We start from the raw sequence: 22062 nt of genomic DNA on the forward strand, positions 1-22062 counted from the left end.
CCGCTGTTGTCTGCGCTGATATGTAGTGGGTTGACAGGACGGATGGGAAGGATGGCAATAATAAGAGGTGTGTGTTTAGCTTGTTTTCCCCTTGTCTCACACTTGCTTTGATGTCTCATTGACACTTGATGTAGGATAACGTGAATATAAATCAGACTGGTTTGGGGGATATTATGTATGCCTTTTTTGGTGGGGAAAGAGGAAAGTGAGAAAATCTTCCTTTTATTTAAATAAATACAGTATATCAGGCAAGCAGGAGGGTCACAAGAACACTTAATACATTTGTGAAGTTGCCTCCCTGAATTCAGATGTGTTCATCTGTGTGTTTAAGGTATAGCTTGTGTAACTACATATCCTCTTTTCAAGACCTTTGTGTCACCTACTGGGAGCTGAATAATTTGTTAGAACGTTCTGCAGTACTTATTGTATGCCGTGTTATGAATGAGGTTGATCTGCATAACAGCCTTGCTTCACTTGCTGTGAAAGTCTATAGATGCCATAAATATAGCAGTGGGTTACTGGAAGAGGAATACTTCTGATAAAAATAGTAGACTGAGATCCAGCTGTCTGATTTTGCTACAAAGTTCCCGTGAAGCCTGGCAAGTCCTTCAGCCTCTTGATGGTGCAATTTTACATCTTTGGGGATGTTCTCTACCTGCATGAGACTAATAGGGGGCTCTGCTCCCCATGGTGTTTGGGGCAATTCAGTAACACAGTGATGAGACCTAGGAGAAGGTGAGAGAGGGCATTCATATCCAGGGTGTTGATTAGATAATACGCAGAAAGTAAGACAGATGAATAATAAAGATCAAGAAGAAGGCAAAGGGCTGATTCAGCTCTGTCCACCTATGTGATGAATCATGGAAGGTGTTTGCCAATAAGTACTATATCATCGTAACACTAACCTGTATATCATGTCATACATAAATACTGTTAAGGTTGCATGGGTTTCACATTGCTCTTTTCATTTTTAGTGTTCACATAGAGTATGCTTGACAGCTGTCTGCAAAGTATTTTATTTAACAGTAGAATAATATTTATATAGTGCAAGTATTAAAAGAACATTTCTTTTTTGTTTATGATTGAAGAATTTATAAGTTGCTGATGCTCAGACAGTCCCTGAATTCTGTTAAATTTACCTACTACATGTGGATGTGCTAATCGTGTGGGGGTATAAGGAATGCAGAAGTGGCGGTGTGCTGGCAAATATCTGTAGATCTAGAAATGGATCTTGTACCTGTAATTTTGCTGAAACTGATGACAATGGAGCCTTGAAGGTAGTCATGTAAAGGTCTGCAAAATTGAACTTTGCTTCTCTGAATTCTTTTACTTCATTGGAGGTCATTGTTCCTCAGACCAGGGCTATGCCATCTAATTGTGTTTTGCCTTTATCAAAATGAGGAACCAGTTAGAATTGTGTAGATAGCAACTCTTAAAATAAGGCATAAAAATCCAAACTGAATTTTGGGGTCTGAACCTTTTTTCTGACTTTTTTTTTTTTGAGGGGTGTTAACTGTTAATAGAATTTCCCGTTAACAATTTATTGAGAAATTAGTTTTAATGTGTCCTTTTCAAATTTCTGAAGAGGAGGAAGAAAAAATGGGTTTGAATTCAACTTTAGAGATTGAAATAGAATTTCTGGCAATTTTTCACTGTTCATGTTTATGGGAAAAGCGATTGCATATGCAAAATTGTAAAGAAGCTTGGCTAATTTAGCACATGGACTGTTAATAGCATGAAGTCGGGGTGCAGAGTATAAAGGTAAAATTCTCGCATCTGCTGTTACATGTTGTTAACTCCCTTAGCAGACGTTAAATCATTTCAAGTACAATAATAGTGTGGGAGGTAAATTAACTAACCATTAACAATCTTATAAATACACAATTAACATGCCAACATTTATATGACACATTGATGGGGCAGCAGTAATTTTTGATTGGGAGTTTGCAGACCTTTTAGAAGCCTAAGGCGGTTGCTTATTTAAACAAGTTCTTACTGCTTGCAGGTAAGCGTGGCCTTTTCTAATAAGTGGTGTGTAAATAATTAAGTCTAAAGAACATTCTCAGTGCACTTTTAAAAATATCCGTACGCTGTATACTTCGTTGTGTCTGTATTCTCTAAGTCTCACAGTACTAGTCACGCTGTTACGGCTTAAAGGCCTTTAACACGTAAATTACAGCCAAGAGACGGTTGCCTTATGGTAGGATATTTTGCCTTATGGCCTCTCACGTTGAGGACAATGAGAAATCCTTCAGGGAGAGCAGGCCTACTTTCTGTGATGGAAATAGTCAGAAAATAAAAAATAGAACTTGGAGTCAGAGCGTTGCTGAGGTTGGCAGGGACCTCTGGAGACCTAATCCAACCTCCCAGCTCCAAGCAGGGCCAGCTAAAGCGGGTTGCTCAGGGCCTTACCCAGTCGGGTTTTGAATATCTCCGAGGATGCTGATGGCGTGTATTTAGCTAATAGCATAATTTATTAAAATGTATGGTAGGAGTAGTGTATTAATAACAAGCAGCATGTCAGTTTTATTTCTCTACCATTCTTTTATTGAATTCCTTCTTGCTGCTGGGTCTGTTGTTTAATATAATACTTCAGAATTTGTCTATATTTTTTTTTAAGGCAGAAAGGACACAGTCTCTCAGAAAAAAAAAAGGCAATATTTGTGGCCAAGGGAGCAAAAAAAGCCTAAAATGGTGAAGGATGTAAATATCTATTGAATGTTCTATTTAGCAGATGCTGATGTTTGGTGGTAGGGAGGATACTGGTGGGGATAGTGAGTTTGCAATTTACAACATGCCTTAAATTTTGCTTTTGTCATGATTAGATGAGTGTCCAAATAAAGTATTACTTTTGCTTCCAAATATTTGAATGCAGAAGCTGCTTCCTGGGGCTCCATATGTTAATACACCTTTCCCCTTGGAAGCATACAGGGGAAATGGTGAAATGTGTTTGCTGGTCCTGGAACAAGCTTGTCTGATGCTTTCTTTCACTTTCTTCTGTTAAAATCTGCCAGGAAAAGGCCAGCTGCCTTTACCAGATTTTAATGGGATACGGCTTTGTGTGATTTAAAATTGTTTCTTTTCCTTTGGTATTTTCTTCTTGCTGACAGAAGTTTTGCAAACAGCAACGATAGGGTTTTTTTGTTGTTGTTGCTTCTATGTTCAAAATACTAGACACATTTAGCTCTATAGCTGGTATTAAAATGTTGAGGTTTTTTTCTCAGATATGCAAATGATTAGAAAAGCAGTGGGGATTTTGAACTTCTGGAATTTACATCTAGTCTTGCATCTCTCTGTGAGCTTAGACTTAAAACCCCACCAACCTCCCTCTTCCTCAGCCTGAGGTTTCGCAGTTGGCTTTGAGCTGGCTGTGAGCACCACTGCTGAGAGGGGAACCTTGGCTTTCCTCCGTCTTTTGATATTCCTGCTGCCTGTGTTACATTGGTACTGGTGCTTTTGCAGCTGTTCACTGGCGGACTGATCAGCCTGAAAATTAGTAATTTTTTATTTTTTTTTTAATTTTCAGGTTATTTTCAGCAGGTCATTTTTTTTTTGATCCAACTCATCTCACAGCTATACAAGTGCTAGTGCCAGCCTTTGGGAGATGGTGGAAATATCTGACCAGGGCCAGATAGGAGCATGGAGTTGCCCCTTTTAGAGGCAGCCCAGACTTGAATTAGATTAACATAACTATAAATCCACAGCTACAGTAAAATAGGGTAACAGTTTGAGTGTGGTTTGGGTTTTGTGGTTTGGTTTTTTGGTTTTTTTTTCTTCTTTGCCCTCTACTTTGTTTTGTAAGGCCACTTGAGTATTCTGAATGAAATATTGTAGGTAAGTGGCAATTAATGTTGTTAAAGTGCTTAAGAATTCAGGCATGTGGTATATGATCATAGAGCTTTTTTTGTGTTACAACAGTTGCCCTATATGAAGTGCCATGCAGCAGCAGATGTTCCATATTCTGCCCTGAGATACTAATCTCTTCATGTTTAAAGTTCTTCCTGAAAATACAAAACCTAAGAAGGATCTATAATAAAGTAGTCAAAGAGTTGGTATATAGAGGCAGAAGAAAAACAGTAACACACTATTGTGATGGGTGAAAAGAAATTCAAAACCCTGTCTGGTTTTGTAAATTTATTAATTTGAATGGACAGATGTTCCTTGTGTGTATTTTCTCTCCGTCCTTCTATACTACTTGGAATATTTTGCCTTATAGCAACCATTTGTTGTAGAGTAATGGGACCTGTCTGTAGCTGTCTGTTGTGTTCTGTTGTCTTGGGATTCGGGTTTCAAGCTGTCCTCCAAAACCACTGTTCTTTAAGTGGATCTCAGCAAGCAGTGTAACTTAAGTAAGCTGGAGCTGAATTAAAATAATTCACTGTACAAAACTGAGACAGTTGGGTTTTGTGCATCCAAAATATAAACCTTCTTGAATCAGGACTTTGGTTGTGTGGGTTTTGTGTTTTGGTGGTTGTTTGGGTTTTTTTCCCCTAAAGTGCTGTGTACATTTTATTTCCAGGTACATGTGTCCATGAAACAAGATGGAGAGAAGATAGTATAGTGAAGTGGTGGACTTGTGGACAGAATGGCTTTCCTGGACAACCCAACAATTATACTTGCTCATATTCGGCAGTCACACGTGACCAGTGATGACACAGGGATGTGTGAAATGGTCCTGATAGATCACGATGTCGACCTGGAGAAGTTTAATCCATCGTCAGCATATGGGGACAGTGGTTCAGAAACACAGGGAAGCAACGGTGAGACTCAGGGCTATATATATTCCCAATCAGTTGATATTACCTCAAGCTGGGACTTTGGAATCAGAAGACGATCAAACACAGGTAAGTGATGTTTGCAGCCAAGATAACGTTAGCCTTTTAAATTCAGTTTCTATTAGTCTAGCTTGCATGGACAAATCAGAGCATGACTAGCTGGGTATCTGTCAAACTTTTCCTTTTGTAATGTCAAGACCTTTTTTATAAAAGGACATGTAATGATTCAGTTACTTTAGTGTGCTGTCAGCTGAGTTTTAATTGCTGTTTTACTTATTCATCTACAGAGGAACATTGAGGTAGTCAGTTTTATATATAAAAAAAAATTAAATTGTAAAGACATCAAGTCTAAATCCAAAGTACGTGAACAGTCTTTGATATTTCTATTGTTAATGTCTGGAGGGGTGTTAACTTTTGAACAGGATAGTTATTTTCTGAGAAAAATCTACCTAGTGAGGCATCAAATCTATTTGTTATAAAAGAGAGGAATTAAGTTTGATGTGAGCCAACGAAGTGAATGATTTGTCTGTATTTTGTCTTCTGAAGTTTTACTTCTGAGAAAAACCTTGAGATAGGATTTGTTACCAAATTAGAAAGTTTAAAGGTGTATACCTTTTCAAAATAGGCTCAGTTTGTCTTGAGTGGAAGAAAGCTGTCCCATTAGTTGTTTTGTATGAGGGATATTCAGACTTCTACTTATACGTGAGGAATGCTATTAACAAAAGTTCTGCGATATAAAATATATATGAAAAGGTTGGTGTGGGGTGGTCAATACTGATCTCTTTTTTTTTTTTTTTTTTTTTCTGTGGTACATTTTTTTCAAATGATTTCTGAAGGTATTAGAACACCACCTAGAGCTCAGAAAAAACATCTGTGCTCTACCTAACAAGTAAAATGTTGTATGGTATTGCATATCTTGAAATACCCTTCACAAATAAGAAGTTGTCAAAAGTTACAGAAAAGGCAGGGCACTGATCTCTTGTAATGGAGAGTTAGATTTGGAAATAAGCTGAATATATAGCTGCAAATGACTGTAAAGCATGGTGAAAAGTTTAGTGTGCCAGACTGCCTAGCATTGTCCGTGAGGTCTTGTTTAGTTCAGTTGATGGTATAATTTATGAAGAAGGAGAGGCAAAGTTTAAAGTTTTATAGAATTGCTCCAAAAAAGTAATTCTGAAAGATTATTTCACCAAGTGAGTAGACTGATAGAGTAATTTCCATTTTAATTATGGATTGAAACCATTTCAGTTTCCAATTGGTGGCATATTCCAAAACAGTGGTTAGGACACTCAGTCCATTGGGGAGCCAGTTTTTTGCCTCTCTTTATCTAGCATGTCTTTTATGTTCCACTGTGTGTGCTGGTACCACCAGGAACCTAATGCAGTTATCAAGGCAATCAGGCTATGATTTGAAACAGAGCGGCATGGAAAAAAGCCTAAGAAGTGCAAGTTGATCAGTACTGAACCCTTTTAAAAAATACGGGAAGAGGAATAAATTAAACAGAAAGTTAACTATTTTTAATATAAATGCTTTTTGCATAACACAAATACTTATCTGAGTTCTTGGTAGAAGAAAACAGATACATACATACATAGAACAAAGTGTTCATACATCTCATAAATAGAAAAACTTATTAACTGTGAAATCTGCAATTTTTGCTCCTAAAACAGGCAGATGTAAGGACATTTCTTTTTTTACTTAATCCATAACTACGTGACTAGATTTAGCAAGAGCAGGAACATTTGTTCTTTGAAAAGCAGAAAATGGTTTTTAGGTTTGGAAAGAGAATATAGTGTAGTTTTGTATATCAACAGATAATAGTGGTAGACTTTTTTAACATGCAAACTCTTCTTTAGTCTCCTTGGTTTTATACCCTGCTAAATAAAATTATTTCTGCTTATACTGTCTTTAGCCATTGCTTTTGGATGGAGTATAACTTTTTATTATCTTTTGCAAAGCTGTTTTATTATAAAATACCTTACCAGGATAGTACTTTTTTCATAAATTGTAGAAATAATATGTTACTGTAGCAGACGCAACACATATCTGTGGAGACTACAGAAGTGTTGTTTATTAGGTAGTTCTCATGTGGGTGTGCAAATTTGGAAATGAATATTATGTGCATTCTAATATCTAAGTTATCCCCTTAGTCTTGACAAGGATGTGCAGTGGGTGAGTCATGTTAGGGTATTGCACATCATGTTTGCGGAGAGCACAGGGCTTGTCTGCCACTGAATTCTTCCTCCTTTTCTACAGGAGCTAGATGGGTCATAGGTGGTCTTTGGCTCTGGGCTCCATCTCCTCACTGACTTCTTTCTGCCATATCCAGAGGGGTAAAAAAAAAAAAAAGTAAAGTGGAGACAGGTCTGTGCAAGGTGTTGGGCGTATGGGAAAGCAGCAAATTCTTCTGATTCACGTGACTAGAAACAAAGGCTTGTCTATTTGCTAATAGTTAATGAAACAAGGACTACATTTGGTCAGTGACATTTTTCACACAGAAAGCTTTCAAACTAGCATGCTTCTTGTGAGAATGAGCCTTAAATAATTCAGACTTCTAATAGGTACCGATAATTCCATCTAATTTGGAGTTGCTGTAATACAGTCCTGCAGTAAATGATCATTTGTGATCAACTGTAGATAGAAGAAAGAATAGGATGGAGTTAGTGAAGATGGTGACTGTGCTTTAGTACGTTTGTTTTGACAAGGGGTGAAAATATCAAACACGATAAAAACGTGCATTATTCTTATTTTTATTCTACATTTTTTCCTTTATCCATTGTTTACATGTGAATCTAACAGATATTTTATGATGGTCCATTTGGGAAGAAAGGGTTTTGGAAGGTAATTTTGAGCTACAGTCTGGACAGTAATTGGGAAAAAAATGTTTTTTCTTTCAGAATAAAATATCTATGCTACAATAGTGTTTTACCCAATATTTAAACTTATAAGTGGGGATACTTATTTCATCAAGAGTAAGATACATAGAGGTATTTAGGCACTAACCTCATGTTGACTTAGATGGGAAATAAGCATTAAAGTCCCTGTTTGTGTTTGTACCTTAAACTGCTTGTTACAGCTGTTAAACCTCAAAGTATTATTTCTTTCATCAGTTCCCAGGTTGAGAGTTTTTACGGGGACAAAAAAAAAAAATCACTTCTGTGCCCACAATTCAGTTCAAAGACTAAATGTAAAAAGAATAATAGGAGTGATAGAAAATATTTATTAACCTTTTTTTAATTGGTGAAATGGCTCAGGGAACTCAAATTGTATCTAAAAATTGTCAGAGATTTAGCATTTTAGAATCTCTTCTACAAACCCATTTTAGTTAATGAATGATCTCAATACATCAAAATTGCTAATATATCCAGCAAATTGTTTCCTTTGGTGATCAACATTAGAAGTCCTATTTCCAGTCTAATCTGCTTTCTCATTTTGAGTGGACACTTCATAACATCAATTATTTCTTGTGGTCATTGTCTTGGGTAGCTTCTACCAGGTTTAGCTGACCATTTCCTGAGAGAGATCTTACTGTTAACAAAAAGATAATTTAAGGTATTATCTGGTACCCTGGTCTGTAAGTTCTTTGATATTATAACTATTTGAGGCTTTTTCCAAACCGTATTTTGAAGATGGAGTCAAAATATATGTAAAGAAATATATTCATTTTAAGATTTGACTAATGTTGTGAAGATACAAATCATTTATTTTACTACCTATAAACTGTTTCAGCACACTGAAGAAAAAGCTATGCTAATTTATATAGCTTTGACATTTTATAATTTTCATGATTTTTAGATAAAGGATTTTATATTTAAAACTTTAATAGTCTAGTCTGAGTTCATTTATCTTTAATTTTTGAAACGGGTAGAGTAATTCATAACAGTAATTTTATTCCTGTAATGTAATATTCACTTCAGTTCATTTGTGCATTAAAATTCCTTTAAGACCGTTATTAATGATTTATATAATGAAATGTCATATTAATCACAGAAGTTTTCACATTTTATTATTCTCTTCCATGTTAATACTATCTTTATGATCTCTATTAATGTTTTATATCCTCTAATTTCAATTATAAATCAAGAACATTTTCATGTTTTTGTTGGTATTTGCTTTTCAGGGGTGCCACCTTTAAAATTTTATGACTTTTTCCCCTACATATGCAGTATAAAACATCTTTATTCATATAAAGGTAGTTAATTATGTCTTTGTTTATAGTAAACTTTCATTGACAAACTTATAGTTATAATATTTCTTTTCAAGCTCAGAGACTAGAACGTCTGCGGAAAGAGAGACAAAATCAAATAAAATGCAAAAATGTTCAGTGGAAAGACAGAAATACTTCTTACTCAGGTAAAAAGAAAAGATCTTCTATTTTCTTACTGCTTTTATTTCTGTTTTTGATGGCTACAATGTTTTCAGTTTGTAATTTTCACTTAAGCTTTCAAAGCACAGAGGAAATACTAATTATTGTATTTGCCTTCCATTCCCCAGTTATGTGTTTCCCATAGTTTATTGCTTGGGGGGGGTGGTGTGCCATGGACATCTCATTTGTTTTCAGCTATGACTAGGGCATTCCACATTATTAATAAAGGCAAAGTAAAGAAAAAAATGTTTAAAACCTAGTTTGTTGGTCTGAACTAATTCGAGTGGCTGTTTTATTTTTTGCGATATAAGGTATTAATACAGTGTTTGTGTATTCCGTTATGTTGTAGCATCATTATCTTCTAAGGCTTCTATTGTCTCAATGAGCAAGAAATGGAGACAGTAAAGCTCTTAGTGTTATAGTGAGGCATGTAAGGAACAGGACATGTCTTTGCTCTATGGGTAGGTTACTGGCAAGCGTCCGCATTCAAAATGCAGGATGATTATCTCCATCTAAGTTATGGCTTTCTAGCTATTTCCAGTGACATTTGGTGTACCAGATGTGATGAAGAATTTTGTAGGGTTTACTTTTATAGAATATTTTTGTGGTTACTTTTCTAGATAAGGGGAAATCTTAAGAAATAATGTCTATATATGATCTACTTAAATGAAAGCATAATAAATGCTGCCTTAGCTTATCTAGCCTTTCCTTGGAAAAACTATTACCACTGATTTCTCAAAAAATATGCTATTCCTTTTTAGTATTATTATTATTATTACATAATTAAGTATTTCTGACTGGATGTTCTACATAGTTTGAATTATATGAAATGAAAAATCTGTCTCAATTCTCATTTTATAGCTCAAGCTAGTATCTATTCCTGTTGTATTTGACACACATTTAAACCTTTGTATGGTCTGTCATGCCTACTTCTTTCAAAATTTGTGTATATCTTAATGAGGTCCCTGTGTAATCTTCTTTTTTTTTTTTTTCCTAAATCCTTGTATCTTCCTGGCTGTCATTTGCAGAACCTTCTCCAGCTCTATAATATCTTTTTATAGAGGAGTGAACAAAGCTGCTCACATGAGCAACATGGTTGCACTAATCCTTAGTACAGTGTTCAGCTATGTTTGATACCTCTGTTAATGCATTCTAAAATGTTTTTGCCTTTCTACTTCTGTAAGTAGTGTTGTAGGTTTTAAAGTTTAATCTACCATAACCTCCAACTCTCTTTGCTCAATATTTTATAGCATTTGACCAATGATGATGCAATTCTCTTTTTCGTCTTTAACACTAACTATACACTGCTTGATCTTTCTTTACACTGAATTGCACTCAGGCTCCAGTTTCCTGCTGCGTCTATGCTGTTTGTGTTGTCTTATTCATGTGGGCTCCACCATGACATTTAGTTCCTTTATGTGCTGCTCTGAAGATAGACATAATCTGTCAACCAGCAGTAATGGACGTGTCCCCCTCTCTAAGAATGTGCTGGGGTTGCAGGCAAATAGATCAGTCCCTCCCTGTTGCAGATCAAATTTAAATAAAAAATAAGTTACGTAAAAACTCCAGGCACTCAATATCTCTCTTTATTGGCAGAGCTGATTTTCCTTCTCTGCTTAGTCACTGAGATTCTGCATGTTTCTCACTTACTTGCATGAAGAACAACACGGGAGGAAGAGGCCAGGAAAAAGAGGAGCCCTAAAGGATATCCACTCTATCTTCCTCTTTGTCAAGTGTGTGTGTATGAGACTTTGTCTGTTCTGTTCCTTGACTTTAGCATTATTGGAAAATATGCATGAAAGCAATAACAGCAGAGATAGCTGTTCTCATACGGGGGGAATTTGGCTGCCCTCTTCTGACTGCGTTTATCTGAGCTTTAGACAAAGTTGAGCCTATGGTTGGTACCATGCAAACTAAAATGATGCTGGAAAGTTGTTGTTTTGTTCTGTGTCAAAGAGTCTGATGACACCGCCTGCAGAGATCGCTTGTCAGAGAGATGCCTTACTGTAGAGAGAAACCCTTACAAGCATTTCTGCTGGCCGGCAGTTGGATACGTAGTCACAATTGGAGGCATCTGGCAATTGAGTATTTCTTGTGATTCCCATTTTCAATCACTATGGACAGAAATAAAACTACACTAACCAGGATAAAGGGAAGTGAGAGACAAGTAATTTTGCTTATGGTAATGAGAAAAAAAAAAAAATAATATTTTCTACTTATCATCTCTCTGCCCACTGTCATGAGACAAGCTGTTTGCTTTGTCAGGAATGAGTTTGAAGGATAAGGTAGTAGTAGTGTATGGACTTGAAAAGGAAAATCTCCCTGCATTTGGAGTTGGTTAGGGGATTAACAAATATAAAGATGCTTCAGGGGTAGTTGACTGACTGGAAGTGTAACACAGTGGAGGTCTAGGGGTTGTTTTTGTTCTGCTGTGCCACCAATTCACATCACCTTTCTGTGCATCAGTTCTTTTTCAGTAAAATGAGAAGAATGTTTCAGCTTCATGCAGTGTAGAGATCAAATTATGTTAATAAAGCAGTCTGTGGTCTGATAAACCAAATACGGATATACATGCAAAAGGTTACTCCTTTTTATAAAATACTAGGTATTTTTAGATGAAAGCAAGAAATAAGGCATTGTGTTTACATCTGTCATGGTTTAACCCCAGCCGGCAGCTAAGCACCATGCAGCCGCTCACTCAGAGTGTGTGGTGTGTGTGTCCCTGCCCCCAGTGGAAGGGGAAGACAATCAAAAAAAAGTAAAACTCGTGGGCTGAGATAAAGACAGTCGAATAGGACAAAAAAGAAGAAAATAATAATAAAGTTGACAATAATAATAAAATAATTAGAATTTACAAAACAAGTGATGCACAATGCAATTGCGCACCACTCACTGACCGATGCCCAGTTAGTTCCTGAGCAGCAATTCCCCCCCAGGCCAACTCCCCTCCAGTTTATATTCTGGGCATGACATCACATGGTATGGAATATACCTTTGGCCAGTTTGGGTCAGCTGCCCTGGCTGTGTCCCCTCCCAACTTCTTGTGCCCCTCCAGCTTTCTTGCTGGCTGGGCAGGAGAAGCTGAAAAAATCCTTGACTTTAGTCTAAACACTACTGAGCAACAACTGAAACCATCAGTGTGTTATCAACACTCTTCTCATACTGAATCTAAAACATAACACTACACCAGCTACTAGAAAGAAAATTAACTCTATCCCAGCCAAAACCAGGACATCTTACATTCATTCATTTCAGAGCACATAAAATGTAAATTAACAATATATTGAGGGAATCTTTCAAAAGCCTTGCATTCAACCCATATAGAATAGCTCATATAGCTAACAAAATTAGAAAAGCTGAAAAGTACGTGTAGTATAGACTAATGGCAAAACTTAGCTTTAATTAAGAATTAAAAATCATGCATTTAAACCTAGTTTAATGTAAAAATGAGCTGGGTTTTTTTCCCTGAAATTTGAGAATTTTAATTTTTTTTTTCAATGTTTTTAATTGGAACTCTCACAGCCTGACTCTGTTAGGAATTATTTGACAAAATGCTCAATGGAAGATGGAGTTTTTCAGAAATACCATCTACCTTCTAACTTTTTGCACAAATCTTTAGAAGGTTTTGGGTTCCTCTTCCTAAATGAGTTGAATTTTTTGAAATTATGAAGCTTTGTGGAAAAGGAAAACTGTATCTCAGCCAGCTGAATTTACAATCTTATAGAATGTATTGTTATTTAAACTATTCAGTCATGTGAGATATTTGGCTTGAGTAAAATCTATACAAAACTCAAAGCAAAACAGATGTCACACTAATGAATTCAGAAGAATTCTTGAGACCCTCTTTTTGCATATCCCAACAAGAAAACAATAAGCAACTCATCTTAACATTTCCTTAGAGACAAAACTTGAAGATAAAAGACTTGCTTTTTCACATGAACCAATAAAACCATTATATTGGATTCCAAGGTACAGAGTATTTGCCAAATGCCCAAGAAATACCGGTTAAGGGTAATACTCTAGCATAATTGCATAATTATAATTGAGACTTATTTTTTTTAAAAACAGAGATAAGCTTGATACAAAAACCAGAATACCTAATGGAGTTTAAGTTGCCGCATTTAAAAAGGATTTAATCAAGCTTTTTTGGTTAATCACAGCCTCTCACAAGACTGTTGGGTATCTCTTAGTGCCAGTATTTAGCACTTTTGCCAACTGTCTGAATTTTCAGGCAATCTGCTGATAAAAATAAACTGAGCTTTTGACTAGTTATAATTTGACAAGTTTTAATTTCACATTTTAAGAAATTAACCAGCTCCCTGCAGATCAAGTCCCAAGTCATTGTGCCTTAGGAGCGGTTTCATTTCTCTGGAGGAGCAACATGTAAATCTTTGAGATATGAGAGAATCCAAAGGTAGGAACACAGAGCAGAGCCGAGTCAGTCTAGGAGAGCTGGTGTTGGTTCTCAGGTAGTGATTGATGCAGTTTGGGGGTATTTGGTTCCTAGAGCAGATGTGGAAAAAACTTGTCCAGATTCAGTCACAGTTTCTTGCAGATGAGACCCATTGGTACTAATATGCTGAAACACCCCAGGCTCTGTCCTGATTTTGTAGTGTCCTTATAAGAAGCCTTAATTTTTTTAATTTTTTTTTTTTAAGTATGCCTGTACATTTTGAGTTAAACTGTTGCTGGAAAATCAGCTATGCAGTTTCTTCATATAAAAAAGCTGCTTGTCGGAGGCTTTTATGAACCTTCACAGACCACACAAAGAACTCACTAACTCTTAGCACCTTTGTTTTTTAGAAGGTTGTTTTTATTGTCCGGACTGTCTGTCTGGAATGGTGTTTTCAGGTTTGACTTTTTTTTTTGAGAAGAGACCATATCCAGTCTACCATGAGAAGTAAAATCCGAAGAAATTATTCTTTTGGATCAGAGGTAGTCCCAAGCCTACTGCTGCCAGCATAGTGACATTATAGTATAGTAATGGGATATTATAATATTGTCCTGTAATATAGCATATCATGTGTTACAAGCTCAGTTTGAAATGCTTTTGCATGGCTTATTGTAGATGTATCAACGGTTCTTCTGCACAGCATTTACTGTTCATTTAGAAAAAAGTAGGCAAGCAGAAAGACCGGGAATGCATAATTCTCTCTTTGAATCTTGATTTTTATCTTGAGTCAAGTGGATCTAGTAGTGATCAGTTCCATTCTCTGTATGGGAAAAATTAATCTTTTCCTCAGCCTAAACAGTAGCATCATTCACACAACAGTTCTTATGGTTTCATATCTTTGGGCTATGAAAGAGTAGTGGTAGATTCTGCCCTGCTAAAGCATTTGTTGTTTTATATATTTGATTTTGTTCTCCCTCTTATAATGTTATCTTTCTGTGGTAAACAGCAGCCTCTGTATGTCTCCTAGTAAAAGTACTTTAATCTCTTTTCTGATCTACAGCAGAGGAGCTGAGCTCACTATTTGAAAAAAAGAATTTCAGAGTAAAATCTCCATGTTCTGGGAAGCAGTCAATACTCTCTGTGCGACTTGAACAGTGCCCACTGCAGCTGAATAACCCTTTCAATGAGTACTCAAAATTCGATGGCAAGGTAAGTGGACCAGATGTTTTTCTCTCATATCCAGGAGGTCCCTGACCTGAAGATGATAGGCCTTAGGCCGTTCTTTTGTCTGTTTACTTGTTCAAGCTTTAATTAGACTTTATAGTAGGCCATCAGTTATTTTAAAGTGGTTATGTAGAAACATGCTTTTCTTAGTATTAAATATAATGGTTCCAGGTTTGGTAGAACCATTTCCCCCTTTTTGATTACAAAATTATGTCCTTGCTATTAGGTGTACCTTACCTTGCTGTTTTCTTCTCCAGCAGGTTAGTTAGGTATATGTTTAGTGTGGCAGTCCTAGGACATCTCTCTACGGAGTGAATGGTGAGACCCTTTGTATAAATGATTGGTTATTTGGCATTTAAAAAAAAAAAAAAATCTATTCTCTCTAGCCACATCACAGCACTTGCTGAATATTCCATGATTTATGCTGTCTTTATCCTCAAAATGCTCCAATGAGAGTGGGAAAAGCCACTTTCTGTTTTGAGGGTGGAAAACTGAAGCATCAATATCTGGGGCAAAAAAGTACTAAATAATGTAGTTCTGCGCAAGTACTCATTTATGTAATATACAGAGGAGGTTCACTACAAACCTGGTAGGTCAAATTCATTCCTTGACTACATTGATTTCAAGAGCTTACATTTGATATTACTCAGAATTGAGGATAACTGTCTTTCCTTGTGTGCAGTCAAGTTACTCTGTATTGTCAAATATTTTTCTCTGTCATAAGCTCTAGAAACTGAAACATAAACATTGGTGTGATGGATCAGTGTCATATTGTTCCAAAACAATTATAAATACTGCACAGATCTGTTTTCTGCTGGATTTGTTTGTGGAATCTCCTGTGGGAGTATGAAGTTTGAGCTTCATTACCATTGTGATGGAAGAATTTCATATTCTGTTAAGTATTCTTGAAGTGGAAAGTCAGATATGTAATTCCACTAGCATATCTACAAGTATTTCGAATATTTGTGAAATGGTAACTTTTAGACTATGAAGTCCATGTAGCAAAAGCTGCCTCTATTGTTATTTTATACATTTTATACAATTATATAGTATGTAGTAATTGGTACTAACTCAGTTTTTCAAAATTTCTGGCCTCATTAATGATAGCAGTACTTTAATGCTGACAACACTAAGATGCCTTTTTTCTAAACTCAAAGCTTGCTGCTGTTCTGTCATGAAATTTCAGTTTGGCAAACATTTAAACGTACTTCCAACAGTCATGCATAGAGGAAGTAAAACTAAAATACTTCTCTATTAAGACAAATTTATTGTAATTCAGCGGTGTCCCAGACTTCTTGTTTTAATATTTGAGCACGCTTTGGGCTACCTGCTAGAATTTTTCTCAGAAATGTGAGGAACTTAAGCATGTTTCCTTCCCACTTTGATAATCCAAACTACTTTTTACTGTATTAATAGGAATTATAGTTGACTGTAATTAACATCTTAATTTCATATTTAAAAGTCTGATACATTTAGCAGGTTTTTGGTCCATTTGAAGGCAATTGTACTATACATATTTAGTTTGAGCTATTAATGAAATACCTCAATGTTACTCAATTGTCATTTGTAGAGTATGATATGAATCGACTCAATTGTGAACTAGAAATCAAAATACCTTTTTAACTCTCCAAAATAATTGAATTGGCATTTTTTTAGAGTATAATCTCACTATGTTAATTTTAAACAGCATTATTTATATTACTCTGGTAAGTTTGTCAATAGTATGCTTATAAAATTTATTCTCTATACTTCCGTATGTATCATCTGTTTTTAAATACTTACTTGACCATCTGAGATATAGAAGAAACATTATAGTTCAGGAGTGAGTTATTTTACTTACTTAAGTTTTGTTGTATTTTCAGGCAGTAATGTAAAATCAAAACCCATCTAGCTTTTAAAAATTATTTTTAATGAAATATCCCAGGTCTCATTTATTTTTATTGATAATAGATGAGCAGTATTTTTCACATAAATACAATTCTTTCAGGGAGTAGTGCATGACTTATTTACATAATTAACAGAGCCACATATCTCTTGGGGAAATGGTATGTAATTGGGGAGAGGCGGGGGGGATGAGGAGGGGCTAGGGGCCTAATTAAACATGTCTTAAAAAAACCCTACTTAATTATGTATTTACTCAAGGGATCACAATGTCTCTAAAATCTTTAAGATTATAACTAGGCCTTTGGTTTATATATATGAGTTTTGTAACACAGATTTCAGCTTGTTGAATAACACCGGTTTTGTGGTTCGCTGCCAAAGCATGAGGAAAGCTCTTTACTTGCTGTATCTAAGCTCTTTGTTCATGTGTGTGCTCATCTTAACTGCATTCTGAATGGTTTTAACTTACCACTAATTCAGCTCCCTAACTGACCTGGAATCGAATAAAACCATTCTCTTCAGGGTCCTTCCTGTCCCCTCCTTCCAACATTTGATGTATTGTTTTAAGATAATCAGTTAAAAATAAGAAAACGTTGCATGCTGTAATATCAGCCAAGCCAATTTATTAAAATGCTTACATCTTGCAGGTGTTTTCTGCCAGATTTAGTGTCTTTTTCATAAGCACTTCTGCAATTTTATGAAATAATAAAATTTTAAAGCAGTCTAATTTCTTCTTGTTCTGATCAGTTCATTAATTATCAAAATAGTAGAGAATATGGCTTGTGAAATGCAACTACAGTGGAAGCATTCTAATCAGCTCAAGAATTCAGGTGATTCTTGCCCCACAACTGCACAGGACAGATCTGTGGCTTTCATGTACATTGTAAAACTTCAGCTCTTAAGACAATAACTACTCTTGGCTGCATCTTCAATTTTTTCCTTAAAATAGTTAAAGTAAACATAACCCCTGCATCTGTTTGCATGGTTTGTAAATCATGTGGGTTGTACATCTTGGGTAATAAATCTTGAAAACTCTTGCTAAGAATATTGTATGAAAAGAAGCCTTTAGTTATTTATAATTACTTCAGTTGTCATTTATATAGAAAATTACTTGAAGGCTTAAGAAATCAGTGGCCAAATTGATTTCCTTTATCTGCATGCAAATTAAATTATCATCCATTTTATAGATAAGTTCATGTATATTTCTGTTTACAGAATTTGGAAAATCAAATTTTGATGGCTTATTGTTCCAACTTGCCGACTCTTGATAAGGTTTGGAAAATAAGACTGACTGTAAGACAGATTTGAAAGTCATAGCCAGGTTCCACAAATGAAACACGAGTGTTGAGATTCACAACATTCAGTTTACCTATACATTACCTGCTTGCTTTCATTAATTGTTTTAAAAGCATGTGTTACCTTTCCATTCTACAGAAATTAAGAATATTTCTTTTCAAATCACAAGTGTAACTTGCATGAGTTGCTGGAAAGCGTGGCAATGAGTTTTCCCTGAGATATTAATCTTAAAGGATACTGATTTAGTGCAGTGTTAGTGTCAAGGCTATTCAACTGCATGGCCATTCCCACTAGTAAGAAAAATGTTATGAAGACGTATTTAGTTACTGGAATAGAGGAAAATCATGCTAGAATCAAATGTTCAGCTTTGTAGGAACCATGTACTGAATGAGTAACTCCTGCTAAGGCCTCTGTTTACAGTTGCCCTTGAAATCATTGCTGAAGCCAGTCCATATCCATTTGTGTTCCAAGTCTCTGCTACCTTTAAGAAATTTTAATGACTAAAATATCTTGTCAATTCAATTTTTGAGACGCCTGCCACCAAATGGCTGCTCCTACATCCCCAGAAGAATGTCAGCAAACACAGAAGTGTTACAGGACAGTCAAAAAAGGGATGCTGAAGATATGCAAAATAGTCAAAGAAGAAAGTTGGAAAACCACAAGCAAAATGTAAGGAAGGGATCACTCAGCTCTAGAATAAACTTGAGTTATGAGGCCAAAAACCTTTCCTGCATGCAGACTAGAGTTTTCTCAAGATATTTTTATTTCTATTTTCATGACTACTAGTTGAAAATGAAGATTTAAGAAAGTCTAGCTTTTCTGACATTATAGGGGATTTGTGGGTTTACTTGACTACTGGTGATAATTTAAATAAAAATGGGTCAACATGATTTTTGGCTGGACAGATGCTAAAAATCCTATTGGGGGGAGTGGTACCTCTGTATAGTGTTACAAGGTTTTTTGTGGCTAATTTTGGTAATGGGTTAAAAACCAACAATTTCTCTTGTAGCAACTGTTTTAAAAACGATGCTGTAGAAAGTATGGGGGAAGGGATAATTCATGAGCGCTAATTGCTTGGCTGTTAATTTTCATAAGTGTTGATAGAAGCAGTTCCTTAAATTAAACTTTGTTTAAAATGTATCAGGGGAAATATTCCACAATGTCGGGCCTGAAGTGAAAATTAATATGAATGCTGTGGCAATTAACACGTACTGGTTAATAGCTTTTAGCAGCATTTTGGGATGATAGTCCTTAAATACATTTTTGCATGCTGCTCTTGTTTCAGTCTTGTTTGACTGTATGTCTGGATAATCATGAACAAATGTTTTCCACAATCTCCAGTATTAAATAGCTTTACTCAAAGAAAGTAGATAAAGAACTTAAGAAAGAAGCGATACTGCTGTAATTAATATGGAAAATGTCTAAAATAATTAATCCAGGATTAAAATCTCAGTGTGAAAAAATGAATGCATTTTTTTATTTAAATGTTTTGCCCCTAAGCTGAGCAGAATGATCTTCATCTGAATCCTAAATAAGTTTGTGTAGGGTTTTTTTAAAGCATTTGCTTATTCTGCCAATTTTAGTGGTTTACATACTACCTGCACTCTACTAAAATAGTTGAAATAAAGATGTTTATAGTGTTGTTATTTATGTAATACAACATGCATGTTAACATATATGTTACATAAAAATGCAGGGTCAGTATTTATGCTGGGAAACCTCCTGCTGTCGTGGTACCAAGAGCCAACGCACTGACAAAGCCGTGCGGAGCTCCTCCTGCCGCCCCGTGCTCCGTGCTCTCGGCTGGCGCAGACCGACCTGGCCGCGGGAGAAGGATGTTTCTGTTTTGCTGAAACGGAAACAGTCCTTTCCCTTGGCTTTTTTTTGCGTTTCATTTGTACTTCTTTTTGCTGGAGAGCCACCTCTGCTTGGGAGATGCTTGGGCTCACCCGAGGGAAGGAGGAGCAGCATTTGCCCAGTGCGGCCGGCGAGCGGCATGGGGCAGCTCCGCTTCAGGCCTTCGGCCATGGGTGCTGCGCCTGTCCCTGCCCTCGTGGCCCGCAGCGGCGTTTTGGCACGGCCGGCATGCCTTCTGTGCAGCCGGCTTGCAGTGGAGGACGATGTACAGAACCAGGGATGCCAGGGGAATGAACAGCCTCGGAACAGGTGTTTAGAAACGCAGGCTGCCGCTTCTTGCTCAGCCCGGTTCAAAATCTGCACTGCAGTTCTTCAGACACCTAAAATAAGTGCCAGAAACACGTAATGGTATCATGTTTTCCCTTTGGTGTCTGGCAAGTCCCTGTAGAAGTTCTCACCCAGTCAGGAGAACCTGGGAGAGAAATCTCCCATAAAGCTGAGAATCTCTCGGCATTGGTGATCCGCGTTGCTAATGACATCGGGTTTCATAACTCTCTTATGTGTAGCATCACATGCTCTGCTGTACAGCGGGTGATTCCAGTAATGCTTTTGTTAAGTTGAAGATTCTTAACTGAAAGATTACCACTTTCTAAAATAAATTTTCTTTCATAATATGTGATTAACATGAGTCGTGCTGATAGCTGAGTTGTATTTAAATAAAACACCCCTATATTAAGAATGCCTGGTTTATTCTTTACTGTGTGGAAGCTGTAATGATTTTGATGCCTAATCAGCGCACTTAACTGTTTCCTCTGCCCCTGCAGATTTGGTGGGCTTTGCTGGGTAGAGAGAAGCCCTGCACAGAGGGACCAGTTAAATACTGTAACGGAGGTTAGAGCACAAGGGTCCTTGCGTTTCCATACAGTGATTAAAACGTATTAAGCTTGACTGTTGCTTAATTTAAAATGCTTCAGAATATGTTTTATTTCATACAGAAAAGCCATTTACAGTGACATAAGGAAGCAGGTTGTAATGGCGGCTGAACACTTATTTTAAGTAACTGGAAGCACAGACAGAAAACTGTTACAAATTCTGCGGTGGGAACAGTCACTTGAAGAATCTGCTTTGCGTAGGTGCAGCAGGGGATGGCTGTGCGTGTACGGCACTGTCTGCCGTGGGATGTTCTCCCATGCATGTGGTGGCTCTGGTACCTTGCAGAAACAATGCAGAAATACTGTAGCCACCCTTCTAGCCTGAACTGTAGCCTGGGGTAGCAGATAAGAAGGCTGAATGTCAGTGTTGCACTGTCATCTCTGTTTGGGGACTTGAATTTTATCTCACAATTCCAGGCGTCTCACTTGCATTAAAAAATATTTTTCTGGCCTTATGCAGATTAAATTAATGTGGATCTGGTTTGATTAACTTTGGCTCGAGGGCACATTCAATTCACTTCTCCCTTTTCTGTACTCACTTCTGTGTCTTTTGTTGCTGTTGATTGTAGGTGCCCTTACTAGACTGCATTCCTGTCTTACAGAGGAGATGCTATATTGAAACTGGATCTGGTTTTGTTCGTGGCTAGTTGCAGTCTTTGAACTCGCTGAATTGAGACAACAGTCCTGTTTGGATAGTACTTTCCAAAGGACTTAATTGTTAAGTGAAACCCTCTGTGCTCTGGCATTCCCGTGTTGGGAATGTTTTATCAATACTGCTACACTTCTGTTACACTTAAACTCTGAATAAGATGATATTTGAAAGTAAGTTTTGAAGATCTGCAAAGTATGCTAGTATGTAACAAAGAATTAAATTGATTTGTTATGTGTGCGTTTAGCTACAATTCATTTTAATTGTCCTTATGAAGTTAAAAAGTATTAGCGTCAGATAAAGATTCATCACCATAGTATGATTTAAAGCTGGTGCTATAGAAAGCAGGCATGTGTTCTGGCAGATGTTTATATAAGGCACTGTCTCTTCTGACAGCAGTTAAAAAGTATGGTTGTAGTAATCAAATTGTGGTGCAGCATCTCAGAGGCTAGAACCAGATTGAATTAAAATAGATATAAGATTTATGAATAGCAATAGCTGTGATAAAATTTCACTACCTTCTTTAATGGGAAGGACCTTTAGACAGTACAAGAATAAGATTTTAAATTGCGCCTTCCAATTCTGTGGTTTTCTGGGTTTTTCCCTTCCCCTGGAATGATACTGGGTGATGGAGAAAGAATAAGCACATTTTTGTCAAAGATACTACATTTTTAGGGCTACATAAATTT

The 22062-nt window shown here is 36.5% G+C and overlaps 1 protein-coding gene across 3 annotated transcripts in view; it reads left to right on the forward strand.

Annotated features, from left to right (window-relative positions):
- MAPKAP1 (MAPK associated protein 1) overlaps positions 1 to 22062 on the forward strand; it is a 109411-nt gene that overhangs the window by 6787 nt on the left and 80562 nt on the right. For all 3 annotated transcript variants that reach the window (XM_052815908.1, XM_052815907.1, XM_052815909.1), the window contains exons 2-4: positions 4520 to 4844; positions 9039 to 9128; positions 14595 to 14743. In XM_052815908.1, the coding sequence (XP_052671868.1) occupies positions 4586 to 4844; positions 9039 to 9128; positions 14595 to 14743 (498 nt within the window). In that variant the 5' untranslated portion in view covers positions 4520 to 4585. The remainder of the gene's footprint in view (positions 1 to 4519; positions 4845 to 9038; positions 9129 to 14594; positions 14744 to 22062) is intronic.

This window comes from Harpia harpyja, chromosome 19, assembly GCF_026419915.1.
Source record: "Harpia harpyja isolate bHarHar1 chromosome 19, bHarHar1 primary haplotype, whole genome shotgun sequence".
NCBI classification, from domain to species: domain Eukaryota; kingdom Metazoa; phylum Chordata; class Aves; order Accipitriformes; family Accipitridae; genus Harpia; species Harpia harpyja.